The following is a 23,101-nucleotide window of genomic DNA, read 5'->3' as shown; positions in this document are numbered from 1 at the left end:
CTCCACTCGGGAAAGGCATTCCAGAATTTGGGGCCCTTGTGGAGGTCTTCTCACGCATCTTACACCAGGTTTTCCTACTATTCAGCCAAGCCTGGCTGCTTCCAAAGGATCTTTTTGTTTTTTATTTTTTGGCCTCACCCCTCGGCATGCAAGATCTTAGCTCCCCAACGCGGGATCAAACCCGTGCCCCCTGCATTGGAAGCTTGGAATTCCTAACCACTGGACGGTCAGGGATCTTTGAGAAGATCCTCCGCCATAGGATCTTTGAGAAGGTAAGTCAGTGAATCAACCCCCAGGGCACCTGTCATTTCTCAAACCAGGGAAAACCCCTTGTCAGAACCCATTTTAACACCTCAAGGTGATGACTTTTTTTTTTATGATTTTTTTTAAGGTGATGATTTTGAGAAGTTCTAAAAACTTTTTTGCTTTTATTTTGCAGGGGTAATCTGTATTGCTTTTGGAAGACATCTATGACTTTTTTTTACAAAATGTCTTATTTTTAAATACTAATTATAGATTCACAGGAAATTACAAAGAAATGTATAGGGAAAGACTTCCCTGGTAGTTCAGTGGCTAGGACTCTGTGATCCCAATCAGGGGACACAGGTTCAATCCCTGGCAAGGGAACTAGACCCCACATACCGCGACTAAGACCCAAATAAATAAACTTTTTAAAAAAGAGAAGAAATGTATAGAGAAGCCCCATGAACCCTCCGGGCTTCCCTGGTAGCTCAGCTGGTAAAGAATCCGCCTGTCGCGCAGGAGACCCCAGTTGGATTCTTGGGTCGGGAAGATCCCTGGAGAAGGGACAGGCTACCCATTACAGTATTCTTGGGCTTCCCTAGTGGCACAGACAGGAAAGAATCCGCCTTCAATGTGGGAGACCTAGGTTCGATCCCTGGGTTGGGAAGATCCCCTGGAGGAGGGCATGGCAACCCACTCCAGTGTTCTTGCCTGAAGAAACCCCATGGACAGAGGAGCCTGGTGGGCTACAGTCCATGTGGTCACAAAGAGTTGGACAGGACTGAACGATTAACACTTTCACTTTCTTCTTACCTAAGCTGTACATCAAGTATATGTTCAGTTGTTTTTTTTTTTTTTAATATGTTCAGTTTTTAAAGCAACTGCCAAACTATTTTCCAGAGGGCTGGACCATTGTATGTGACCACCAGCAATGCACGAAGGATTCGATTTCTCCACATCCTTGTTAGCATTTGGTACTGTCACTGTTTCTTTTGGCAGTTTTGAAACGTGTGTGGCGATGGTTCATCCCAGGCTTCATTTGCAACACCCTAATGGCTAGTGATGTTAAACATCTTTTATGTGCTCCTTGCCATTCATATATTTCCTTTGGTGAAACGTCTTGTTGCGGTTTGCCCATCATCTAATCGGATTATTGGTTTTGTGTGTGTGTGTATGTTCAGTTCGTTTAACGTCGAGTTCTGAGAGTTCTTTACATATTCTAGATAGGAATATCTCTATTCATTTAGGTGGTATAGCCATACATGGAATATTACTGAGCCATAGAAAGGGATAAAATACAGATCCATGCTACGACATGAATGACCTTTGAAGACTACAGTAAGTGAACAGAGCAGAACACAGAGGTCACATATTCTAGGACTTCACTTACAGGAAATGTCCCCAAATGGGCAAATCCATAGGGATAAAATGTAGATTAGCAGCTGCCAAGGGCTGGAAGGAGGGGGAGAAGCGGTTGACTGATAATGTGCACAGGGTTTCGTTGGGGGTAGTGAATATGTTCTGTAATTGGATAATGGTGATGGTTGTACAACTCTGTGAGTATACTCAAAACCAATAAATTGCACACCCAGAGCTTGTTCAAAGTCTCCTAGACGGGAGTACGGATGGAGAAAAAGGCTAGGACTGAGCCGAGGGCTCGCATCTACTTGCCAATCGTGCTTTGCGACCTGCAAGTTACTGGATCTGGCCAGTGAGACGTGAGGGGATTTCTCTTCTGGGTTTTCTAGGAAAGTCTTGTCAGCTTTTAAAATAGGACACAAGGTGGGGATGTTTCCTCTTTTCTGGCTCTGACATCGTTGTATGCATGAGCTGCTCGGAACTGAGGCCACCATCTTGAGTCATAAGGGAAACCCGCCAAACGGAGGAGCGGCTTGCTGAAGACGGCAGAGTAGACCTGGGTCCCTGGTGGTGTCCGTCCGCTGAATTAACCAATCCTCAAACGGCCTTCCCTCTTCCCTGCTGGCTCAGACAGTAAAGAATCTGCCTGCAGTGCAGGAGACCTGGGTTTGATCCCTGGGTTGGGAAGATCCCCTAGAGGAGGAAATGGCAAGGAGCCTGGTGGGTTAGAGTCCCATGGGCTCGAAAAGAGTCGGACACGATTGAGCGACTAACACTTTCACTTTCTCACTAAGTGAGGCCAAAAAACAACAACAACAAAAAAAACCCACTCCTCTTTTTGAGTAACTTGGATTTGCATCTTCCACTACAGCCAAAACACTGATAGAATATCAGACACCTCTGAGGGAACTTATTCAATATTCTGTAATAACCTGTAAGAGAAAAGAATCTGAAAAAGAATATATATATATAGGACTTCCCAAGTGGTCCAGTGGTAAAGAATCCACCCGTCCTGCCTGCAGGGGACACAGGTTCAATCCCTGGTCTGGGAAGATTCCACAGGCCGTGGGGAAACCAAGCCCATGGGCCACAATAATTAAGCCTGTGCCCTGGAGCCCGGGAACTGCAACTAATGACGCCTACGAGTTCTAAAGCCTGTGCTCAGCGACGAGAGAAGCCACCGCAATCAGAAGCCCACACACCGCAACTAGAGAGTAGCCCCTGCCCTCTGCAAACTAGAGGAAAGCTCTCGCGGCAACAAAAACCCAGTGCAGCCAAAAAAAAAAAAAGAACATATATACCTGAATCACCTTGCTATACACCTGAACTGACACAGCATTGTAAATCAACCATGCTTCCATTAAAATAAAAACAAAGAAACACTTCTGAGATATCAGGTAACACAAGGACTAGAGCAGAAACGGTAACTGTTCCCGGCACTTTTTCTCCCCTGTTACACAGTAATAGAATCCTTAGTTAGGCTAGGGCCATGGGAGGATGTTCCGGTCCTGAGACAGCAGAAGGGACACGGTCGTGCCCCTTAAGGGGAGAAGCATGCCTTCACTGTTAACCTAAGGAAAGGTTTGGTGCTTGGCATGCTAAGGACCAAAAGCAGACTGAAGCCAACTGACCAGTGAGTGAGAGGTTAAAAAAAAAAAAAGAAAAAAATGAAGGTGGGTAAGCAGATGGCTTTGGGGGGAGATTTGGCTGTGATGGGGAGCAGAGGGATGGGGCAGCAGCTGGAGGGGACGTGGAGGCCGGGGGCAGCCATGCCGATGCCCTGCTCGGATCTCCCTGCGAGAAAGGAGCTGATGAGCCCCGAGGAGTGCGATCAGCCTCCACCTGTAGCACCTTGGAGCCGGGGATACACCCTTCCCGGGCGTCCCCGCCAGTGACAAAGCAGGGTGGGGATACCAGGTCGGGCCATTGCTACCCTGAGGACCCAACCGACGTAGATGGAAAGGGTTTTCTGTTGTTCCCTTTAAATGACAGAGACCAGAGTTTGCTTAGAAGTCCCATGAGAAGAAAGAGCAGCCGAACACGGACTAGAGAAGATGCACAGATGGAGACCGGGAGGTCCCTGGGAAAGCAGAAGATGGAGTCTGGACTGCGGGGGAACAGATCCTCAGGCCCGGGGAGGAGGAAGGAGGCAGGAGGACGGGGGGACCGCGCGTGGACATGCGAGGCGGTGTAGGTTTGGGAGCGAGGTGATGGTAGACCTCCCACCAGAGAAGTTTCTTTTCCTGAGACGCAGGAAGCAAGGCTAGACTCCAGAGTCAGGGAGCTAAGTCCTTCGAGGTTGCCCAGAACTGTGTCTCTGTTTCTTTTCCTGGTCTCTGTTTTCCCACCTACACAATAAACAGCTTGGATTAGAAATCTGCTCCCCCAACTTGTTTAAGCCTCGATGGATTTTCAAAAATACACTTTTGGGGGACCCCCCACCCTCAGCTTCTGGATCAGAATCTCTGGGGCAAAAGTGGTAAGGGTAAGAATCTGTGTGTGTATGTGCGTTTGTGTATATATACATATATATATATATATGTACTTTAAAAAACATGTATTAATTATTTATTTGGCCACATTGGGTCTTCGTTGCAGCACATGGATCTTTAGTTGCGGCTGTGTGAACTCTTAGTTGAGGCCCATGGGATCTAGCCCTCTGCCTTGGAAGTGCAGTCTTAGCCACTGTACCAGGGAAGTCCCTGTATATATTTTTTAAAAATGGCCAGGGATGATGTGAAGGCACATCCAGGTTTGGGAACCACCCTGCCGAGCCTCTCAGGCCCCCTCCAGCTCTGAGAGTTTGTGGTCCACCCCCCGCCCCTCCCAGGATGGTGCAGAATTCCGGCACAGCATTTGACTGAAGCTATAAGCTACAGAGTAAGCCACATGCCACTATCTGTTACCAGGAATTTAAAAAGCCACAAAGGGCTTCTCTGGTGGTTCAGACAGTAAAGAATCTGCCTGCATTGCAGGAGACACAGGTTTAATCCCTGGGCTGGGAAGATCCCCTGGAGAAGTGAATGGCTACCCACTCCAGTACTCTAGACGGGAGAATCCCATGGACAGAGGAACCTGGCGAGCTACAGTCCATGGGGGTCACAAAGAGTCGAACACAACTGAGTGACTAACACGAAGTCCCAAAGATACCAGAACTCAGAAGAACTACAAGGCAAAAAACCTGGCAGCAAAATCAGAGGTTCTGCCTGCTTGGGAAGCCCACTCAGGCTCCTACGATCATGTTTCCAAAGCCCCCAGGTGGGATGTGGTCAAGGGCAGTCCCAGGCCCCGGAGACAGGCATACTTTTGGCACCTCTACAAAGGGGTGGAGGCCTAGCCAGGCCTTTCTGAAACCCGAACCCTGGGGTGGGGGAGGGGAAGGAGGGGCTGCCCGGCCCTGAGAGTCCACGTCTGCCCCCCTCCACCCCAGAGCTCTCCTCGGCCTGGTCCCCCTGCTGGGGGCTGCTCCAGACCCCGCAGGCCACCTCCGCTCTCTCTTTGCCTCCCTCTGCCCCTAAGGTCGAGTGGGGACAGGCTGGGGCCACCAGCCAGCTCCATGGACCGGGGACTTCGCCTCTGTTCACCTCCCAGCTTTGGAAAGAAAAGAAGAAAGGTCTGTGTTGCTTTGCATCTGGGAGATCCTTCCCCGTCCTAAACTTCTGGAGGCAGGAAAAAGGGATTTGACCTCGGATTGACTATAAAAGAAGGAACAGAAAGAGCCTAGAACCTTCCCACAGGTATGAATTTCTTCACTTTTGCTGGCATGTGTGAGTATGAGCGTGTGACAGGTTTTCTATTGGTCCGAGATGAAGCTGTCTTAACGATCTCCCGGGCCCCTTCTGACTGCTTCGGTGCTGTGATTCTGCAGCCCTCACTTTCATTCAGTCATTCAGTGTTTCCTTAGTACCCATCCTGTGCCAGATGCTGCCACTAGATAAGCCCTGATCCCTGCCCTCAACGGTCCCCAAACTGGATGGGGAAACAATAATCGTAATAACAGCGATCACACTTAGGCGGGCCAGGCACTGGGCTAAGCTTTGTATTTACATTAGGCTCATGTATCCTAGCAAAAACTGGAAGAGGTTAAATGTATTCCTAGCCCCATTTTACAGGTGAGAACAGTGAGGCTCAGTGAGATGAGGTCACACAGTAGATTGTGGAGCCAATGCTTGGAACCACTGTGGATGCAGCCTGCCTGCACCTAAAGAGGCAGTTCAGGGCAACAGGGGCACCATTACAGAGTGTAGGTCTCCAGAGTGTAAGGCGGGACCAAGCTCAGAGCTGGAGATGAGGCAGCCTCCATGAGGCCCGCTGAGAGCTCTTGGGTCATCTGGGACTTGAGGTCAGTGATAGTCTGGATCAGGGGTCCCCCTCTCTCATTCCGGGGGGCCAGGGTGATGGCGGATAGAGCAGGAGGACTTCAGGATTCCCAGCCAGCTTCCCTGGGAGCTGTCTGTCCCCATACTTACAGAGCGGGGGCTTCCCTGACCTGGGGGGCTAGTGTCCCAGCAGCCTGAGAGGTGGGTGGCCCCCAGGCCTGGGAGGCAGGGGCAGGCCCAGGTCACTGTGGATTCCCCTCAGCAAAGCCTGGACCACAGTTTCCCCCTCCTCACAGTTCTCGACTCCCATCTCCCATCTGTCCCCAGAAGGACAAAAGCTGATTATTCCACTGGGGGCTGTACTGGGCCCCATGAATGGAGTATTGAAAACCCTGTGTCCACATCCAGATAGATTTTCATCCTCTTCCCAACCAGACTGTTTGTCTGCCAGGATGGAGGCAGAGCCAGGGAAAGATGGCGGGGGGGGGTGGTATTCCTTTTGAGAGGGGCACCCACGTCCCTGGGTACCGCAGTATATCCCAAACAGAATCATCTTCTCTATAAAAAAATTTTTTTTTCTTTGTCTACACTGGGTCATAGTTGCAGCATGTGGGATCTAACTAGTTCCTTGACTGGGGATGGAACCTGGGTCCCCCGCATCGGGAGCATAGTGTCTTAGCCACTGGACCACCAGGGAAGTCCCTCAAACAGAACCACCTTCTAAACCAGCCACCCCTCACCGCCCCTGCCACAACCATCCAATCATTATCCACACACTGGGATGCTGGTGACACGGTGTGAATATTCACTGAGCTCTACACTTAGGATTTATGTTCTTCTTGGCTTGTAAACTTCAATCCAAAATTAAACAAAATAATATCCCAGGGCTTCCTACCTCAAAAGGGCAGAGAATCCCAAATGGCATTTAAACCTCCAGTCCTACACCATTTTTGCATATTTGTGACTCATGAGAACCATGTCTCTTTGATGTTTTTTTCTTTACATTGGCTCTTCTGATTTAAATTAACTGTAGTCTATTCCCTGGCAGTCCAGCAGTTAGGACTTGGCGCTTTCACTGCTGGGACCCAGGTTCAATCCCTGGTTGGGGAACTAAGATCTCACAAGCCATGGTGCAGCAAAATAATAATAATAATAATTAATTTAAAATTTAATTAGCTTTAAAGGGAAACCTGATATTGTTCCAGATCAATGGAAAGCCAGGATCCTTTGTCATAAACAGAATGCACTACAAAAGGAAAAAGTTAAGGCAACAGTAAATGTCCATCTATCTCCCCCCCAAAATGATGTGGGTTTTGCTACAGTGGCATCAGCACGTTGTTTTGGGATTTGCTGCCCTGGAGGAAAAACTCAAAGCCCTTGGCACAGCCGTGTGGACCTATCTTGGTTTGGGATCTCATGACCTTCCAACCTCATCTCCCACCACCTGCTTTCATATACCCTTCGCTTCAGCCAGAGCTAACTCCTCATGAGGAGTTACCATGAGTATTTCCAGTCTTCTCATCCTCCAACCACTGCCTCCATTCAGAATACCAAACCCCAGTGGCAATGTCATTCCCCACCCTGACGCCCCCACAAAGCTCTCCCTGGGCCCTTCCAGCTGGAAGAAGAGCCTGGAACCTTTAATTCCAGATGTTCCAGCTGTGACTGCTCACCACACCTTGATGGGACCATTGGAAAGACGACCCATTGGCTGGACACACAAGGAAGCAGAGATGCACATTGGTCCCCAGCCTGACGAGAGGAGCAGGGGATGGGGGCCCGGAGACAGGACCGCTGCCCCTTCTCCTCTCCCCCCAGCCCTGTCCTTCCTCCTCCTGTTACCACTGGGTGAGTGCCCCCCAGCCCCCCAACACTTCCCCTTCCCTTTTCTGACACCCAGCTTTCCCAGTTATAAAATTATGTTGGGATGTGGCCTGTAAACGAGGTAGTTTCCAACATCCTTTCCAGTTCTGACATTTGCCCCAGGTTGATGTAAGCTAAGGTCTGAGTTGGGGGAGTGGAAGGCTCAGTGTTAAAGGCAAGGGCTCGATGCACACAGAGTCTAGGCAGTGAGGATACTGGAAATAGGGACGGAGGGAAAGGACATGGGCTCACCAACGGCTGTTGGAAAGGCAACTGGTGGAACAGATGGAATCAAACAACTGAGGGACTAACCTAACTTAGGATAAAAGAAACTGACTCTCAGTTTCTTCATCTATAAAGTGGGTGCACTAGTACATGCTTCAGAGGTTGTAAGGTAAGGTATGTGGCTGTGTCTGAGAAGCTTGTGCACAAATGAGGGGCTACTAGGGGGTATTAACTTCTTACGCCAGGCCAGTTTCCTTCTTAGGCCACATGCTCAGAATTGTTTGGTGAAGAGGAGTGTGGCTATCTGGGTTAGAGTTCCTGCTCCACACTTTATTTGCTATGTGGCCTTGAGTAAGTGGCCTGACCTCACTAAACCTGAAGTTTTCCCTTCTGCAAAATCCAAGCTGCCTCATAAGTTGTTCTAATGATTAATGAGCCGTGCCACATAAAGCAATGAGCACAGTGCTGACAAATACATATGTGAAAAGCTGAAGCAGAAGGACTGATAGGGACTTCCCTGGTGGTCCAGTGGTTAAGACTCTGTGCCTCCAATGCAGGTGGTGTGGGTTCTATTACTGGTCAGGGAACTAAGACCCCACATGCCACAAAGCATGACCAAAAAACCAGAACCAAAAAAAAAAAAAAAAAAAACCACACCAAAAAAGAAACCCAAAGGAAAGACTTATATAGGTAAACTTTTTAGGGGGAAACCAGAATGAAACCCAAAGTTAATTTACACCCTTAAGGCAAAGCTGCTAAACATCTGGGGAGTAACAGACTCTGGGCAGGAAGCTCTAGGGGAAACCAAGATGACACAGACCTGGCCACATCACTGGGCAGAAGACCTGGAAAGGGGTATGTATATGATGCCCAGAGATTCAGAGGAAAAAGAGAGCCCTTTTAGCTGAGAGTTCCAAGAAGGCTTCCCATAGTAGGGGGCTCCATCTGCAGGGTTGTAATGAGCAGGGTGAGCAGAGGAGATGGCAAGATTACAAATCTGGTGACCAGACTGATGCAAGATTAAGAAGGAAGGTGAGGCTGGTCCAAAGATCCTAGAAGACTTTGCAGAGAGTTTAGGGTCCAGGACTTCTGCAGGAAGAGGGGAGGCTTTGAGGAGTTCAGCAGTGGAATGGGATCAGCCTGTCTGGGTCTCAGGCAGATCTCTCAGGGATGGGCCATGGATCAATGGGTGAGGGATGAAGCTAGAAGGCCAGCTGGGGCAGTCAGGGGCTTTGGCAAAGCAGGGGTAGTGACAAGGAAGGGGGTGATGGTGAGGACTGGAGGGGAGGCCTGGAGGGGAGGCTGTGATCCTGGGGCCAAGGGAGGGGGCTGAAGGGCCAAAGCTCTTCCTCACTCTGTTTCAGCTGGTGCCCTACAGCCCACCTCACTGCCCTTTCCAGGTAGGTGCCCCTGCCTCTCCCCTCCACCTTTCCCCCGGACTCTCGCTCCCAAAGCACCCAAGTGCTTAGAAGACCTCTGTTACTCAAGATGCAAGGGGACAGCCCCAGTGTGCCCATTTTATAGAAAGGGCAAAATAAGGCCCAGGAGGGACTGATCCCAAGGTCCCCACAGCTTCACGGCAAGGTGGGCATCCTCTAGGTAGGGCCCAGTGACGCCCCTCACCACCCCGTGCCAGCTCAACTCTCTCCACAGAACTCAGGCTGGTGGGGGGCCCGAGCCGCTGCCGGGGCCGCCTGGAGGTCCTACACGGGGGCTCCTGGGGCAGCGTCTGCGACGACGACTGGGACGTGGTGGACGCCAATGTGGTGTGTCGTCAGCTGGGCTGTGGCCTGGCGCTGCCCGTGCCCCGGCCCCTCGCCTTCGGCCAGGGCCGAGGCCCCATCCTGCTGGACAACGTGGAGTGCCGCGGGCAGGAAGCCGCCCTGAGCGAGTGCAGCAGCCGAGGCTGGGGCGTGCACAACTGCTTCCACTACGAGGACGTGGCGGTCCTGTGTGACGGTGAGCGTGACAGCCCGGGACCCAGAAGGGCAGGCCAACTGCCGGGCCGCAGGGCTGTGGGCTAGACACGCGAAGGGACTTCCCAGAGGTAAGAATGTCCCAGTGAAGACCAAGCCAGCAGCTGCAGTGTGTGCATAGTCCTGGGGAAGACCCCCAGCCTGGTAGTCAGGAGCCTGGGCCCTGCCGTGCTCTGGCTCATGGTATGACCTCTGCTGAAAACCAGCAATACTGCTTCCACAGAGGGCTTCGATCGTCCCAACAGACAGCCCTCTTCCCAGTTTTATATCCAGACCACTGGGGTCTGGTGGTTTAAGGCCCACTTGGCATAGACCTGCAACAAATCTCTGGGAGGCTTTGACCTCGAAAGCAGTAGTTCTGTTTTTTTAAGAAAATCAGCTGGAGGGCTTATTATAAAACCCAGATGGTGGGACTTCCCTGGCGGTCCAGTGGTTAAGACTCTGCGCTCCAATTGCAGGAGGCACAGGTTCAACCCCTGGTCAGGGAACTAAGGTCCCCGCATGCTGCATGGCTCAGAAAACACACACACACACACACACACACACACACACAGATGGTAGCCCCATCCCAGAATTTCTGATTCTGCAGATTTGGGATGCAGCCTGAGAATTTGCATGCTGCATTTCGAACAAATTCTCAGGTGATGTGATGCTGCTTTAAAAACCAAGGAAACCAAGAACTGAAAGAAATCCTCTAAAGCAAACTCCTCTAAAGCTACTGCTTTCAGGACTCAGGCGGCCCTTTCTCCTCTCTTACCCAGAGTCCCCAGCTTTGACCCTTTGTGTGGCCAGAAGCCCAGAGATCAGGAAACTTAGGGGTCCATACACTGCCCCTCCCATATCTGTGTGTGTGAGGATGGAGAACAGAAATATCCACATCTTCCTCTCTTCCACCCTGCTTCTTTCCCAGAATTCTTGCCCACGCAGCCCCCAACAAGGAGAGTGTTAACCAGCAGGGCACCCCCTACAACGCCCCAGAATGGAAAAGGTAAGTAAAGGCAATGTGGGGGACCACCTGGGTCTTAGGAGAAGGATCCAGGAGGAATCTCCCAAATCCTACCCTAGGCAGTGGGAAGAGACGGATTACTGATGGGTGAGTTTGGTCATTCCCTCACCCCTGCTCTGCCCCCGGCACCCCCACCCCCCAGGTTGCTCACTGTCTCCATACGGAAAGAGGATTCGTTCTAGTGAGATGATAAAAATAGTCAGCACAAGATTGGAGAAAATAAAACAGGTGGGCTAGTGTTAGTCATTCAGTCGTGTCCAACTCTTTGTGGCCCCATGGACTGTAGCCCTCCAGGCTCCTCTGTTAATGGAATTCTCTAGGCAAGAATACTGGAGTGGATTGTCATTTCCTTCTCCAAAAGAGGTGGGGGCTGAAGCTTAATCCAATGGGAGAGTCAGATATACATAGAAATGCTGATAATGATCTTAGAGCAAGAAAATGAAAAATTCTCTTAAAGAAGGACAGATAAAAAGGCAAGGAAGTCCAGAGGAGGAAGAGGATCCCATTCATCAGAGATTAGGGAGGGCTTCCTGGAGGCAGAGTTGTCCGTGAAGTAAGGAATCAGCACATTCTATACCGTTTAGGAGAGCGTGGACAAGGGCAGGCAGAAAGTGACAGAGTCGTAGGATTCTATCCTCAGATCCCCAAAAGCGCCCCTAATTTAGACTGTGAGGAGACAGTGCTTTGGGGGTAAGTGGGTGAGCAGGTCCTAGGGCCTGGGACACCATGTACTGTGGGTATGCAGAGGGCCTGGGGCAATAGGAAGACCACTGAATTGGGATGGGCCGCAAAGCCCTGCGGGAGATGCTCCTGGTTCCCGCCCCCATCACCAGGTGAGGGCAGCGTGCGCCTGGTCGGGGGCGCAGGCCCGTGCCAGGGCCGAGTGGAGATCCTGCACGGTGGCCTGTGGGGCACCGTGTGTGACGACGACTGGGGGCTGCCGGACGCCGCCGTGGTGTGCCGCCAGCTGGGCTGCGGAGCGGCCCTGGCAGCCACTACCAACGCCTTCTTCGGCTACGGCACGGGGCACATCCTGCTGGACAACGTGCACTGTGAGGGCGGCGAGCCCCGCCTAGCAGTCTGCCTGAGTCTGGGCTGGGGCGTGCACAACTGTGGTCACCACGAGGACGCCGGCGCGCTCTGCGCAGGTGCGGGGTTGGGGGCGGGGCCGGCGGGCGGGGCGGGGCGGTATTCTGAAGCAGGAGACTGGGAGAGGGGCCTTGGACGCGACCGGGATGTTGAGTGGCTTGATGTTTCCCTGAGCTCTTTCGAAAAGGCCCCCAAATTAGTTTTTATTTCTCAGTACTGCTCTAGAAGTGCCTCAGAAAATTCTAGTAGACTCCAGGACTATGTAATACTGCAGTATTACCCCACCAATACTCCAGAGTTGTCTAACAGTACTCCAAATATGTCTCCAGAATTTTCCGGCACTCAGTTCAGTTCAATCACTCAGTCGTATCTGACTCTTTGCGACCCCATGGACTGCAGCACGCCAGGCTTCCCTGTCCGTCACCAAGTCCCAGAGTTTACTCAAACTCATGTCCATTGAGTGGGTGATGCCATCCAACCATCTCATCCTATGTCGTCCCTTTCTCCCGCCTTCAAGCTTTCCCAGCATCAGTGTCTTTTCAAATGAGTCGGCTCTTTGCTTCAGGCGGCCAAATTATTAGGGCTTCAGCATCAGTCCTTCCAATGAATATTCCGAGTTGATTTCCTTTAGGGTTGAATAGTTTGATCTCCTTGCTGTCCAAGGGACTCACAAGAGTTTTCTCCAACACCACAGTTCAAAAGCATCAGTTCTTCGGCACTCAGCTTTCTTTACAGTCCAACGCTCACATCCATACATGACTACTGGAAAAACCATAGCTTTAACTAGATGGACCTTTGCTGGCAAAGTAATGTCTCTGCTTTTTAATATGCCGTCTAGGTTGGTCATAACTTTTCTTCTGAGGAGCAAGCGTCTTTTAATTTCATGGCTGCAGTCACCATCTGCAGTGATTTTGGAGCCCAAGAAAATAAAGTCAGTCACTGTTTCCACTGTTTCCCCATCTATTTGCCATGAAGTGATGGGACCAGATGCCATGATCTTAGTTTTCTGAATGTTGAGCTTTAAGGCAACTTTTTCACTCTCCTCTTTCATCAAGAGGCTCTCTAGTTCTCTTTTGCTTTCTGCCATAAGTGTGGTGTCATCTGCATATCTGAGGTTATTGATATTTCTCAAGCCTTGACATACTCCTTTTCCTATTTGGAACCAGTCTGTTGTTCACTTCCATTTCTAACTGTTGCTTCCTTACCTGCATACAGATTTCTCAAGAGGCAGGTCAGGTGGTCTGGTATTTCCATCTCTTTCAGAATTTTCCACAGTTTATTGTGACCCACACAAAGGCTTTGGCATAGTCAATAAAGCAGAAATAGATGTTTTTCTGGAACTCTCTCGCTTTTTCGGTAATCCAACGGATGTTGGCAATTTGATCTCTGGTTCCTCTGCCTTTTCTAAAACCAGCTTGAACATCTGGAAGCTCACGGTTCACGTACTGTTGAAGCCTGACTTGGAGAATTTTGAGCATTACTTTACTAGCGTGTGAGATGAGTGCAATTGTTCTGTAGTTTGAGCATTTTTTGGCATTGCCTTTCTTTGGGATTGGAATGAAAACTGACCTTTTCCAGTCCTGTGGCCACTGCTGAGTTTCTGGCACCAAGTACTCTTTTCTTTTTTAACTTTTTTTTTTTTTTACAATGTTGTAATTCTTTTCAGTGTACAGCACGCTGATTTAGTTATACATATGCGTGTGCGTGCTCAGTCATGTCTGACTCTTTGAACCCTTAGACTATACTTACACGTATATACATGGATTTTTCTTGATTCTTTTGCCATATATGTTAGTATTACAGTATGCTGAGTGCTATACAGTAGGTTCTTGTTGATTACCTAGTTTAGCACTAAGCACTCTTTGTGAAATACTTCAGAGTAAAGTAATAGTACTTTAAAATGGCTCCAGAGATACTCCAGAATTCTTTCACTGAAATTCAGGTATGTCCCCAGAATTCCCTATCTCTTTAATCCAGATTCTCTTATGACAGTATTTCCCCTCACCTGGTCCTTCTTCCACAACGAAAGGTTTCCTGAACAAATAGAAATAATAGGGCTGTTAATGGCACTTTACAGATGGACTCCACTCTGCCAGATATAAAGTGCTTACCCATGCCTCATGGCAAACCACGAGCCATCAATCCCGATTTACTGATGGGAAAGCTGAGGCCCAATGAGGCAGAGTGAGCCCTGGCAAAGCCTCAGCTAACCTAGATGCATAATCCTGAGCATGCCCCTTGCCCCTTCTAATCTTATCTATCTGTAAGAAGGGGATAGTTTTGTTCTGCAAGCCCCTCAGGACTGTGCATGGCCCTCCCTGGTGGACAAGGCCTTCTTTATCTCCCCAACTTGGACACACATTAGGCTTCTCAGAACCCTGGAAAGTAAACATGCCTGTGAAGGCATTGTATAAACTGTAGAGTGTATCCCTAGGCAGCACAAATAAATGACCAGAATTGGCAAAGCGGGGCAGACTTCCTTGAACCCCAGCTGAGGCTGAGCCTCCAACTCTGGAAGTAAAATCTATTTGTCTTCTCCAGGGAAACCCTCTCATCCTCTCCAGGAACCAGAACCTCGGCCTCTGACCCCACTCCCTTCTCCCCTACTCTAGTCCTGGGCCACCCAACTCTCACAGCCCTGCCACCGTTGGCCACAAGAGCGGACTGGGCCTGGCACACAGAGCCAGAGGGTAAGGAGCCCTGCCCTCCAGGCTGGAATGGTAGGGGTGAGGTGGGTAGGACTGGGAATTGGAAAGAATGTCTGGATCCATGGGGAGGGGGCCCAGGCTAGCAGGCCAGGGCTTTTGACCAGATGGTAAAGAGGTGGGTGAGAGAACAGATGAGCAGATGGAGCTAGGATGAAATCCAGAGCTCTGGAAAGTTCAGCAGGGTGGGAGGAGGCACTTCTTTGAAGCTCTGAAATAAAATTTGGCAGGGGTGGGGTGGAGTGGGGTGCTGGGGTTGGAAATCGAGGGGACTTGTGAAAATTGAGATACAAGTTGAATGAAGGATAGAAGTACTTTTGGAATGAGGGCTGGAACTATCGTTGGCACTGAAATCTGGAAGTAGGATTTGGTTCATTCCTTTCAAGCTTCCTGAGGACCCCACCACAGCAGACAACATGGTAACTCTAGAATTGAGGCTGAGTAGGGTGAAGGCGTGGTAGAGGTCGGACATCTCCGTAGGCGCACCCTGTGCCCTGCTGCAGGCCAGAAGTCCCCTTTGTCCCATTCAAATGCTCTAGATGCCTTGTCTCCGCAGCTACAGGAGTTGGTGCCCTGCCTTCCAGGGAGCCCGCACGGCTCACCACTGCCGCCTGGCCGGCAGGGAAGAAAAGTAAGTGGCAGGGGAGGGGTTCCGTTGCGGGTGGGAGAGGGTGGGGCCGGGGCTCTGCCAGGGAGCCGGCGGCCCCAGCCCAGCCCCTCTGGCCGCGGGCCTGTGCGCCCTGCAGGCGGGCGGCTGCGGCTGGTGGGTGGCCCGGGCCCGTGCCGCGGTCGCGTGGAGGTGCTGTACGCCGGGGGCTGGGGCACCGTGTGCGACGATGACTGGGACTTCGCGGACGCGCGCGTGGCCTGCCGCGAGGCGGGCTGCGGGCCGGCGCTGGGCGCCACGGGCCTCGGCCACTTCGGCTACGGCCGCGGCCCCGTGCTGCTGGACAACGTGGGTTGCGCCGGCACGGAAGCCCGCCTCAGCGACTGCTTCCACCTGGGCTGGGGTCAGCACAACTGCGGCCACCATGAGGATGCGGGCGCGCTCTGCTCAGGTGAGGCCGCAGCACGACCACGTGTGCACTGCGGCACAGACGAGGCGGAGCGCCGTCTGAGAAGTGGGCGGGGCCGCGCGCAGGCGCTTACTTAGGCATGGGCGGGGCCTGCTGTGAAATGGGCGGGGCGCGCGCTGGCGCGTACCGCAGTGCCGACGGGACGAGCAATCTAAGGGTGGGCGGGGCCTCGCGAAGGCACGCTCTGTGGCGCGGGCAGGGCGGGGTTCATTGGGAAATGGGCGGGGTCGCGCGTGAGCGCTCACCGCGGCACTGCAGCGTGAGCGCGGCGGGAGAGTTCACGCTCCGCAGTAAGAGGTGGAGCCCACCATCGGGTGGAGCCCACTCTCTCTGCGGCTGCGCAGCATGGGCGGGGCCGGGAAGGGAGCGCCCTCTGCGGCAGTGCGGGGCGGGGCCCGAGCTTAGTCCGAAGTCCCGGAGCCCAGTGTGGGAGAGTCAGTCAAGGGCGTGGTTGGGGAGCTTTTGCTGTGCTGCGTCAAGGATCCGAAAAGCTCTAGTTAGCAACGAGAGCTGATCAGCTTTCGGGGAGCATACGTTTGTCCCTTGGGAAGTCACTGGAAAAGGGATAGTTGCAGAGTCCGACACATTTAAAAATGCGTCTCCTTATTGACGGAGGTGGGAATTGATATTTTCGCCCTTGTTTGTCCCTGGCGGTAGCTTTGGCCACAGAGGGCTCTGCTTTGGGCCCAGAGCGAGAAAAACCAACCCCCGTTTCTGTTCCAAGGAGCGGGGGCCTATGAAGTCCTTTCTGATCCTAGCTCAGGCTTCCCTTGGAGGGTAAGAGGTAACCAAGGGACTGGTTCTCCAGTGTCACAGCCACCTCTTTCTCTGTCCTTGCTGAGCCAGGTCCAGAGGAGCTAGTTCAGCAGGAGGGTGCTGAGACCACCCGGGTGCCCACTCCTCGGCCCAGGGATGGTAGGTGTTCACAGTCCCTAAGAGTGAGGTGGAGGCATCAGCGTAGGAGGGACCAGATCTGGAGGGAGGTCACAGCCCCGGGTTACACAGCAGATTTGCACCAGGTCCTAGAACCCTTGTCCTTTCCTGCTAGTCTCAGGCCTCATCAATAGAGATGTGATGTCTGGAAAGAAGGAGGGGGGTTTTAAGCTAGAGCAATCGAGATTTCTAGAGTTGGGACCAAAATAGAGGGATGGGTTTCCTGTCCTGAAGAGATTAATGAAAGAATTCAGGCTTTAATTTGGGGAGTCCAGAGGGGAGGGGAGATGGTGATGACCTTCGGGGACACAATCTCATTTGACAACAGCGTAGGGCTGAGGTATTGGGATTGTAAACAGACAACTAAGGAGAGAACAGACATGGAGCTCCCAGCATGCACAGAGTACCCCACAAGGGCTTGCACACATCTCCTGATGCCCATCTTATTTTATCTCATTTGTCTGCCCTCATCCAGTGGCTCCCAGGGCAGCGAGGTGTCCCAACCCACCACCCTTTGTCCCCTCTTAACTACCCCTCCCCTGGCCTAGCTTGGGAGTGGCCTGGCCTGAGCCGGCCCCTTCCAGCCCCAGGCCTTGTCCCCCAACAGGGCATCTACGTCTGGTCAACGGAGCCCACCGATGTGAGGGGCGTGTGGAGCTCTTCCTAGGACAGCGGTGGGGCACCGTCTGTGATGATGCTTGGGACCTGCGGGCAGCCGGTGTCTTGTGTCGCCAGCTGGGCTGTGGCCAGGCCCTGGCAGCCCCTGGTGAGGCCCACTTTGGCCCAGGCCGAGGCCCTATTCTCCTGGACAACGTCAAGTGCCGGGGGGATGAGGGTGCCCTGCTTCTGTGCTCTCACATCCGCTGGGATGCCCACAACTGTGACCACAGCGAGGATGCCGGTGTCCTGTGCCAGCCGGCGTGACCCAGCTCACTCTGCAGACCACCTCTTCTGGGAGCCTACTGTGGCCTGCCCCTCTTCCTCCAGGAAGTCGTCCTCCTGTGACAGCAACAGTTCACTCTGCCCTGCCCTCCCCTTGCCTGGGAGAGAGCCTGCCCAAATGGTGTGGTCCTGCCCAGGGGAGCATAGCCCATCAACTTAGTGGGTGACCTCACTGTCATCACCTATGGTGGGCCCAGCTCATTGAAAGTTCCCACTTTCTGCTCAGCTCAAACAAAGTGGTGGGAAGTGAATAACTCCTAACTGTCCTCTTTGGCAGAGGTCCCATTACGGGAATCCTGACCCAGCCTTCCTGGCCTGTGCTCCAGAAGGTTCAGCTGTAAATGGGGTATATCCCTTCCCTCCTGCCTCTACTCATCTTGGAATACTCAAGAAGAGGGAAGGCAGGAGAGGCCTACAGTTCTGACCTTAGACTGCCAAGGGCTGCAGAAGAACCAGGGTCATTGCCCTGGCCTGCTCCAAGAGGGCCAGATGGTGCTTGGCTGGACAAGGGGACTGGAAGGGGCCAAAGCAGTGACAGTGGCCCCTCCCTGCAGCTGGAACCAGCAACTCTGATTTCTGCTGCCCCCACGACAGAGCCTCCATTTTGTAGATGCAAAGAACCCTGGGGGCCTGTAGCCACCCGTTCATAGGTGCCAAGTCAATAAAGCATTGTTTCCCCCTCCTCGTCTTTTAACCAAGGTCAATGTTGGGGCGTAAGCACACTGTTTGTGGCAGCAGCAAAGACTCTGGTTAGGACTCTGGAGGAAACCCGCTGTGGGGTGGAGGGCGGGTCAAGAGCATCATCAGAGAGCTTTCAGCAGGCCCATCGAATCCTGGAAATGCTGACTCACAGTGTCAGGCCGCCAGGAAGGCCCCTAGAAGGTCCCCTGGACCTTCTCACTTTTACGTTCACAGAAATCTGGGTCCTCGACGGGGTCTACTCAAGGTCATGAAACACGGTGGTCATGGCAGTGGAGCAACTAGAAGGGAAAAAAAATTGACAGGAGGCAGAAAGGATGATGGGGAAAAGGAAGCAGCACTGGGGCTTCCTCAAGGGCTGCTCTTGGGGTACCTCACCTGGAGCCCCAGGGCCACAGAGAAGTGGGGGATGCTGCCAGAGCCTCTGTCAGCTCCAGGGTGCATGACTTGCCAATAGCAACTGTCTGACCAAAAAAACCCCGCCTTCCACATTAGCCTGCAGGCTCTGTATGAGCTTTCCCTCATTGCTGTAAATTATCACAAATTTAATGACTTTAAACAACATAAATTTATCATCTTACAGTTCCTGAGGTCACAGGTCAGAAATGGGTTTCCCTGGTCTAAATTCAAGAGTGTTGGCAGGGCGGTATTCTTTCTAGAGGATCTGGAGGAGAATCCATTTCCTCACCTTCACCAACTTCTAGAGGCTGCCTGCATTCCATGCCTGCTCAAGACCTCCTTCCGGTCAGCAATTGCATCACTCCCACCCCAGCTTCCATCATCTCTTTTTCTGACTCTCCCACCTCCCTCTTCCATCCTTAAAAGTCTTTTATGATTATATCAGGCTCACCTGGATAATCCAAGATAATCTCCCCATCTCAAGGTCCTTAATTTAACCACATCTGCACAATCTTTTTAACCATGTAAAGTCACATTTTCACCAGCTCCAGGGATTAGGACATGGACATCTTTGGGGGGAAGGCATTATTCTGCTTCCCACAGGCTCCAAACCCAAGTCCTGGCTGCCAGCCAAAGAGCGAGGCAGACACTTAAGCTCCAAACTCCATCAGCTCTTGGCAGTATTGGTTTTGTCTCCATTTGTCAGGGAGTGCCCTGTGTCACTGGAGGGATGAGGGCTGGAAGAGGGAAAGGAATGACAATGCTGAAGAATTCAGGGAGTCGGGGCTTCTGGTTCAGGATGGTGGAGGAGAAGGACATGTGCTCATCTCCTCCTGTGAGAGCACCAAAGAATGGAGGGAGTCAGGCAGAGAAACAGGGATGTTCTAGCCACCCAGAGCCCCAGACCTGAGTGCAGCACGCTATCATTCTCACAGCCCATGGTTACTACCTCTCCAGGTACATCACCGACTTGATAAGACATGAGTTTGAGCAAGCTACGGGAGTCAGTGATGGACAGGGAAGCCTGGCGTGCTGCTGTCCATGGGGTCACAAAGAGTCGGACACGACTGAGCAACTGAACTGACTGACTGACTGAGGTACACCCACATTCAAGTATGCCTCTCCACTGTCTTGAGGTGTATCACAGCTTCCCACCCCTGGACTCCCCTTCCCCATCTAAACAAAGTGCTTTCATTGGTGCTCAACTCAAGGGAAGTATTAGCATCCCTTTTTACAGACAGGGAAAACTGAGGCTCAGAGAAGGGAAATGACTAATCCAGATTTGCAGAGCAGACGCAGGACTGGAAGCTAATATTCTTTCTTTTCTTGGCTGCACCACATGGCAAGGAGGATCTTAATTCCCTGACCAGGGATCGAACCCATGCCCCCTGCATTGGGAGCATGGAGTCTTAGCACTGGACCGCCAGGGAAGGCCCTTTGCTTAACTCCTTAGTTCAGTCTACAAAGTCTCCTGCACAGACTGGCCCTGCTTGTGTTTTTGACATCATCCATCACCACTTGGTGCCAGGATCTCGCCAGGCTGAACTACTTTCAGTTCCTCTAATGTCTGGGCTTTCTTCCCACCGGGCCTCTGCACATGCTGTTCTCTCTGCCTGGAATACACATCACCCTCTCCCCTCCTTCCCCCTTAGTCAACTCTTATTTAGCCTCATGGCTCAGCTTTCCTTTTCTCCAGAAGGACTTCGTGGGTATCCCCTCCGGCACCCATGGTCAGGACCAGGAGCCCCCATCACACCCTGTACCTGCCCAGGGACAGCACCGACCCCCGCATCTCAGCGGACTGCTCTGACTTGGCTGTGTCCTCCTGGGGCTGCGGCTGTTGTGTTCACCTTTGTGTGCAAAACCTCATACACAGCAGGTGCTCAAATAATATTTGGCCAGTGAACAGAGGACCTGAGCAAATATTTCTGGAGCACCCGTGTGCTAGTCTGAGCACTGGGCTGGACTCTGTGAGATCTAGACCCGTTCCTGTTTGCATGGCCAAGAGGTTACCTTCAAGGCAAGTCCCGTGATAAGGCACTGAACAAATCAACAGCCAAGAGATTTGGAGCAGTGATTCCTGCTACAAAGAACATGAAGCAGGGTGTTATGGGAGGGATTGGCTGGTGAGGGAAAGCCTCTGAGGAGGTGAGACTTGAGCTGGGCCTGGGTGGGAACCAGCCATGAGCCTTTTGTTGATCATGAAAAGATTTAGGGTAGACCATTCCAGGTCCTTTACTAGGGATTTAGCCTGGCCTGCAGAAGGACCAGCAAGAAGGGCATTGTGACTGGAGCAAAGTGCCAAGAGACAACTCAGGAAAGCTGGTAAGGGTCAGACCACTCAGGGCTTTCTGGGCCACAGGGAGGAGTTTTATTCTAAGGGCAATGAGCCTCTTGACATCTCCCGCATCTTTCAACTTCCTGACTGCACCTTGCCTCATAAGATTAATTAAAAGGGCCCATTAAAATAGAATACTGAGGATCCCTACCAAAAATCTCAGGAATTCTTATGGAGGTTAGTGAAGTGAGTGAAAGTCACTCAGTCATGTCTGACTCTTTGTGACCCCATGGACTACACAGCCCATGGAATTATCCAGGAGAAGCCTTTCCCTTCTCCAGGGGATCTTCCCAATTCAGAGATCGAACCCAGGTCTTCTGCATTGCGGACAGATCCTTTACCAGCTGAGCCACAAGGGAAGCCCAAGAATACTGGAGTGGGTAGCCTATCCCTTCTCTAGAGGATCTTCCTGACCCAGGAATCGAACCAGGGTCTCCTGCATTCCAGGCGGATCCTTTACCAACTGAGCTATGAGGGAAGCCCCTTATGGAGGTTAGGTCCTGCTAAGTCCCCCTGACTTTTGCTGATTTCTCAATCTCCCATCTGCTTTTACCTCCTTACCTCCTTTTACCCCCTTTACCTGTTCACTGACTAAGCCCTTCACCCCCAAAGTTCCACCGATTCCAGGCTGCGCATGGTGCACACTTGGCCACTGACTTGGAGCAAGCATTCAACAAGCAGCTGAGGGACTTCTCTGGTGGTCCAGTACTAAAGACTCCACCTTCCAATGCAAGGGACTCGGATTCGATCTGTAGTTGAGAACTAAGATCCCACATACCTCGGGGGAACTAAGCCCTCATGCCCGTGGGCTCTGGAACCCATGCGGTGCCACAACTCGAGAGAGGCCCCCGTACAGCAACGAAAGATCCCACGTGCTACAGCTAAGACCTGACGCAGTCATAAGTAAATAAATAAATGTTAAAAAACAAAGATCCAGCATGCCCCAACAAAGATCGAAGATCCCCGTGTGCCAAAACTAAGACCTGGCACAGCCAAATAAATAAATAAAAAGAACAACATTAAAGAATCAAACAACTGAAAATTGTTAAACTCATGTCCATTATTATTATTATTATTATTATTTTGGCCACACCACACAGCCTGTGGAATACTAGTTCTCTAACCAGGGATGAAACCCAGGTCCCCTGCTGTGGAAGCTCAGAGTCCTAACCACTGGACCACCAAGAAGTCCCTACATATCCTGTTTTTAAAGAGCCCTTTTGTACATTCACATGCACGTACAGGGCCACCACCACCACCACTGCACACACAGGCACATTCCCACATCATTTTTATCTCGATTTTCTCTACTCTAGCCCTAACAGCCTACCCCAAATGAGACCCTCCCTGTCTCCTACCCCAAAGCTTGCAAGCCCTCTGACTCCCATATTTTTGCCTTTTCTTAAACAACAGCATTATTGAGATATAATTCACATAACATTCACCCTTTTAAAGTGTACAATTCAGTGGTCCGTTAGCTATTTGCAAGGTTGTGCAACTATCACCACTGTCTAATTCCAGTTCATTTCATCACCCCACCAAAAAAACCTCATGCCCATTAGCAGTCACTCCCCATTTCCCTACCCCTGGGGCCTCTGGCAGCCACTAAATTCACTTTCTGTCCTGATGGCTTCTAGACATTTTGTAGATACAAAATCAGGCAATATGGGAGACCCAGGTTTGATCTGTGGGTCGGGAAGATCCCCTGTAGAAGGAAATGGCAACCCCCTCCAGTATTCTTGCCTGGGAAATCCAATGGACAGAGGAGCCTGGTGGGCTATCCATAGCATTGCAGAGTCAGACACGATTTAGCAACTAAACAACAATAGCAAAAATGGTAATTACATGTTTAACATTTTGAAGGATTACCAAATTGTTTTGCACGGTGGATGGGCCATTTTACATTCCCACGGGCACCGCACAGGGGTT

At 51.6% G+C, this 23,101-nt stretch overlaps 1 protein-coding gene across 2 annotated transcripts; it reads left to right on the top strand.

The window, feature by feature from the left end:
• Window positions 1-4,993: 4,993 nt before the first annotated feature.
• Window positions 4,994-18,409, top strand: SSC4D (scavenger receptor cysteine rich family member with 4 domains). 2 transcript variants are annotated; one of them, XM_065920391.1, is made up of 11 exons: window positions 4,994-5,339; window positions 7,572-7,769; window positions 9,374-9,409; window positions 9,663-9,968; window positions 10,896-10,973; window positions 11,825-12,139; window positions 14,693-14,770; window positions 15,342-15,416; window positions 15,532-15,843; window positions 16,708-16,776; window positions 17,402-18,409. In XM_065920391.1, the coding sequence occupies exons 2-11, from the start codon at window positions 7,604-7,606 to the stop codon at window positions 17,716-17,718; spliced, it is 1,752 nt and encodes a 583-aa protein (XP_065776463.1). In that variant the 5' UTR covers window positions 4,994-5,339; window positions 7,572-7,603; the 3' UTR covers window positions 17,719-18,409. The 2 variants fall into 2 exon arrangements, with proteins under 2 accessions (XP_065776463.1, XP_065776464.1); XM_065920392.1 differs by lacking the exon at window positions 15,532-15,843.
• Window positions 18,410-23,101: the final 4,692 nt, after the last annotated feature.

The sequence above is a fragment of the Muntiacus reevesi genome, chromosome 2 (assembly GCF_963930625.1).
Source record: "Muntiacus reevesi chromosome 2, mMunRee1.1, whole genome shotgun sequence".
In the NCBI taxonomy this organism is placed as follows: Eukaryota; Metazoa; Chordata; class Mammalia; order Artiodactyla; family Cervidae; genus Muntiacus; species Muntiacus reevesi.
The sequence above is the reverse complement of the archived record's forward strand: the minus strand, read 5'-3'. Positions and strand labels throughout refer to the sequence as shown.

What these genes read in the sequence shown, in the direction of transcription:
- SSC4D (XM_065920391.1), top strand. Translation starts at nt 7,604, where the DNA reads ATGGGACCATTGGAAAGACGACCCATTGGCTGGACACACAAGGAAGCA. An exon ending in CGCCGGCGCGCTCTGCGCAG is followed by an intron (nt 12,140 to 14,692) that starts GTGCGGGGTTGG and finishes CCCCTACTCTAG; the next exon opens with TCCTGGGCCACCCAACTCTC. An exon ending in CACTCCTCGGCCCAGGGATG is followed by an intron (nt 16,777 to 17,401) that starts GTAGGTGTTCAC and finishes GTCCCCCAACAG; the next exon opens with GGCATCTACGTCTGGTCAAC.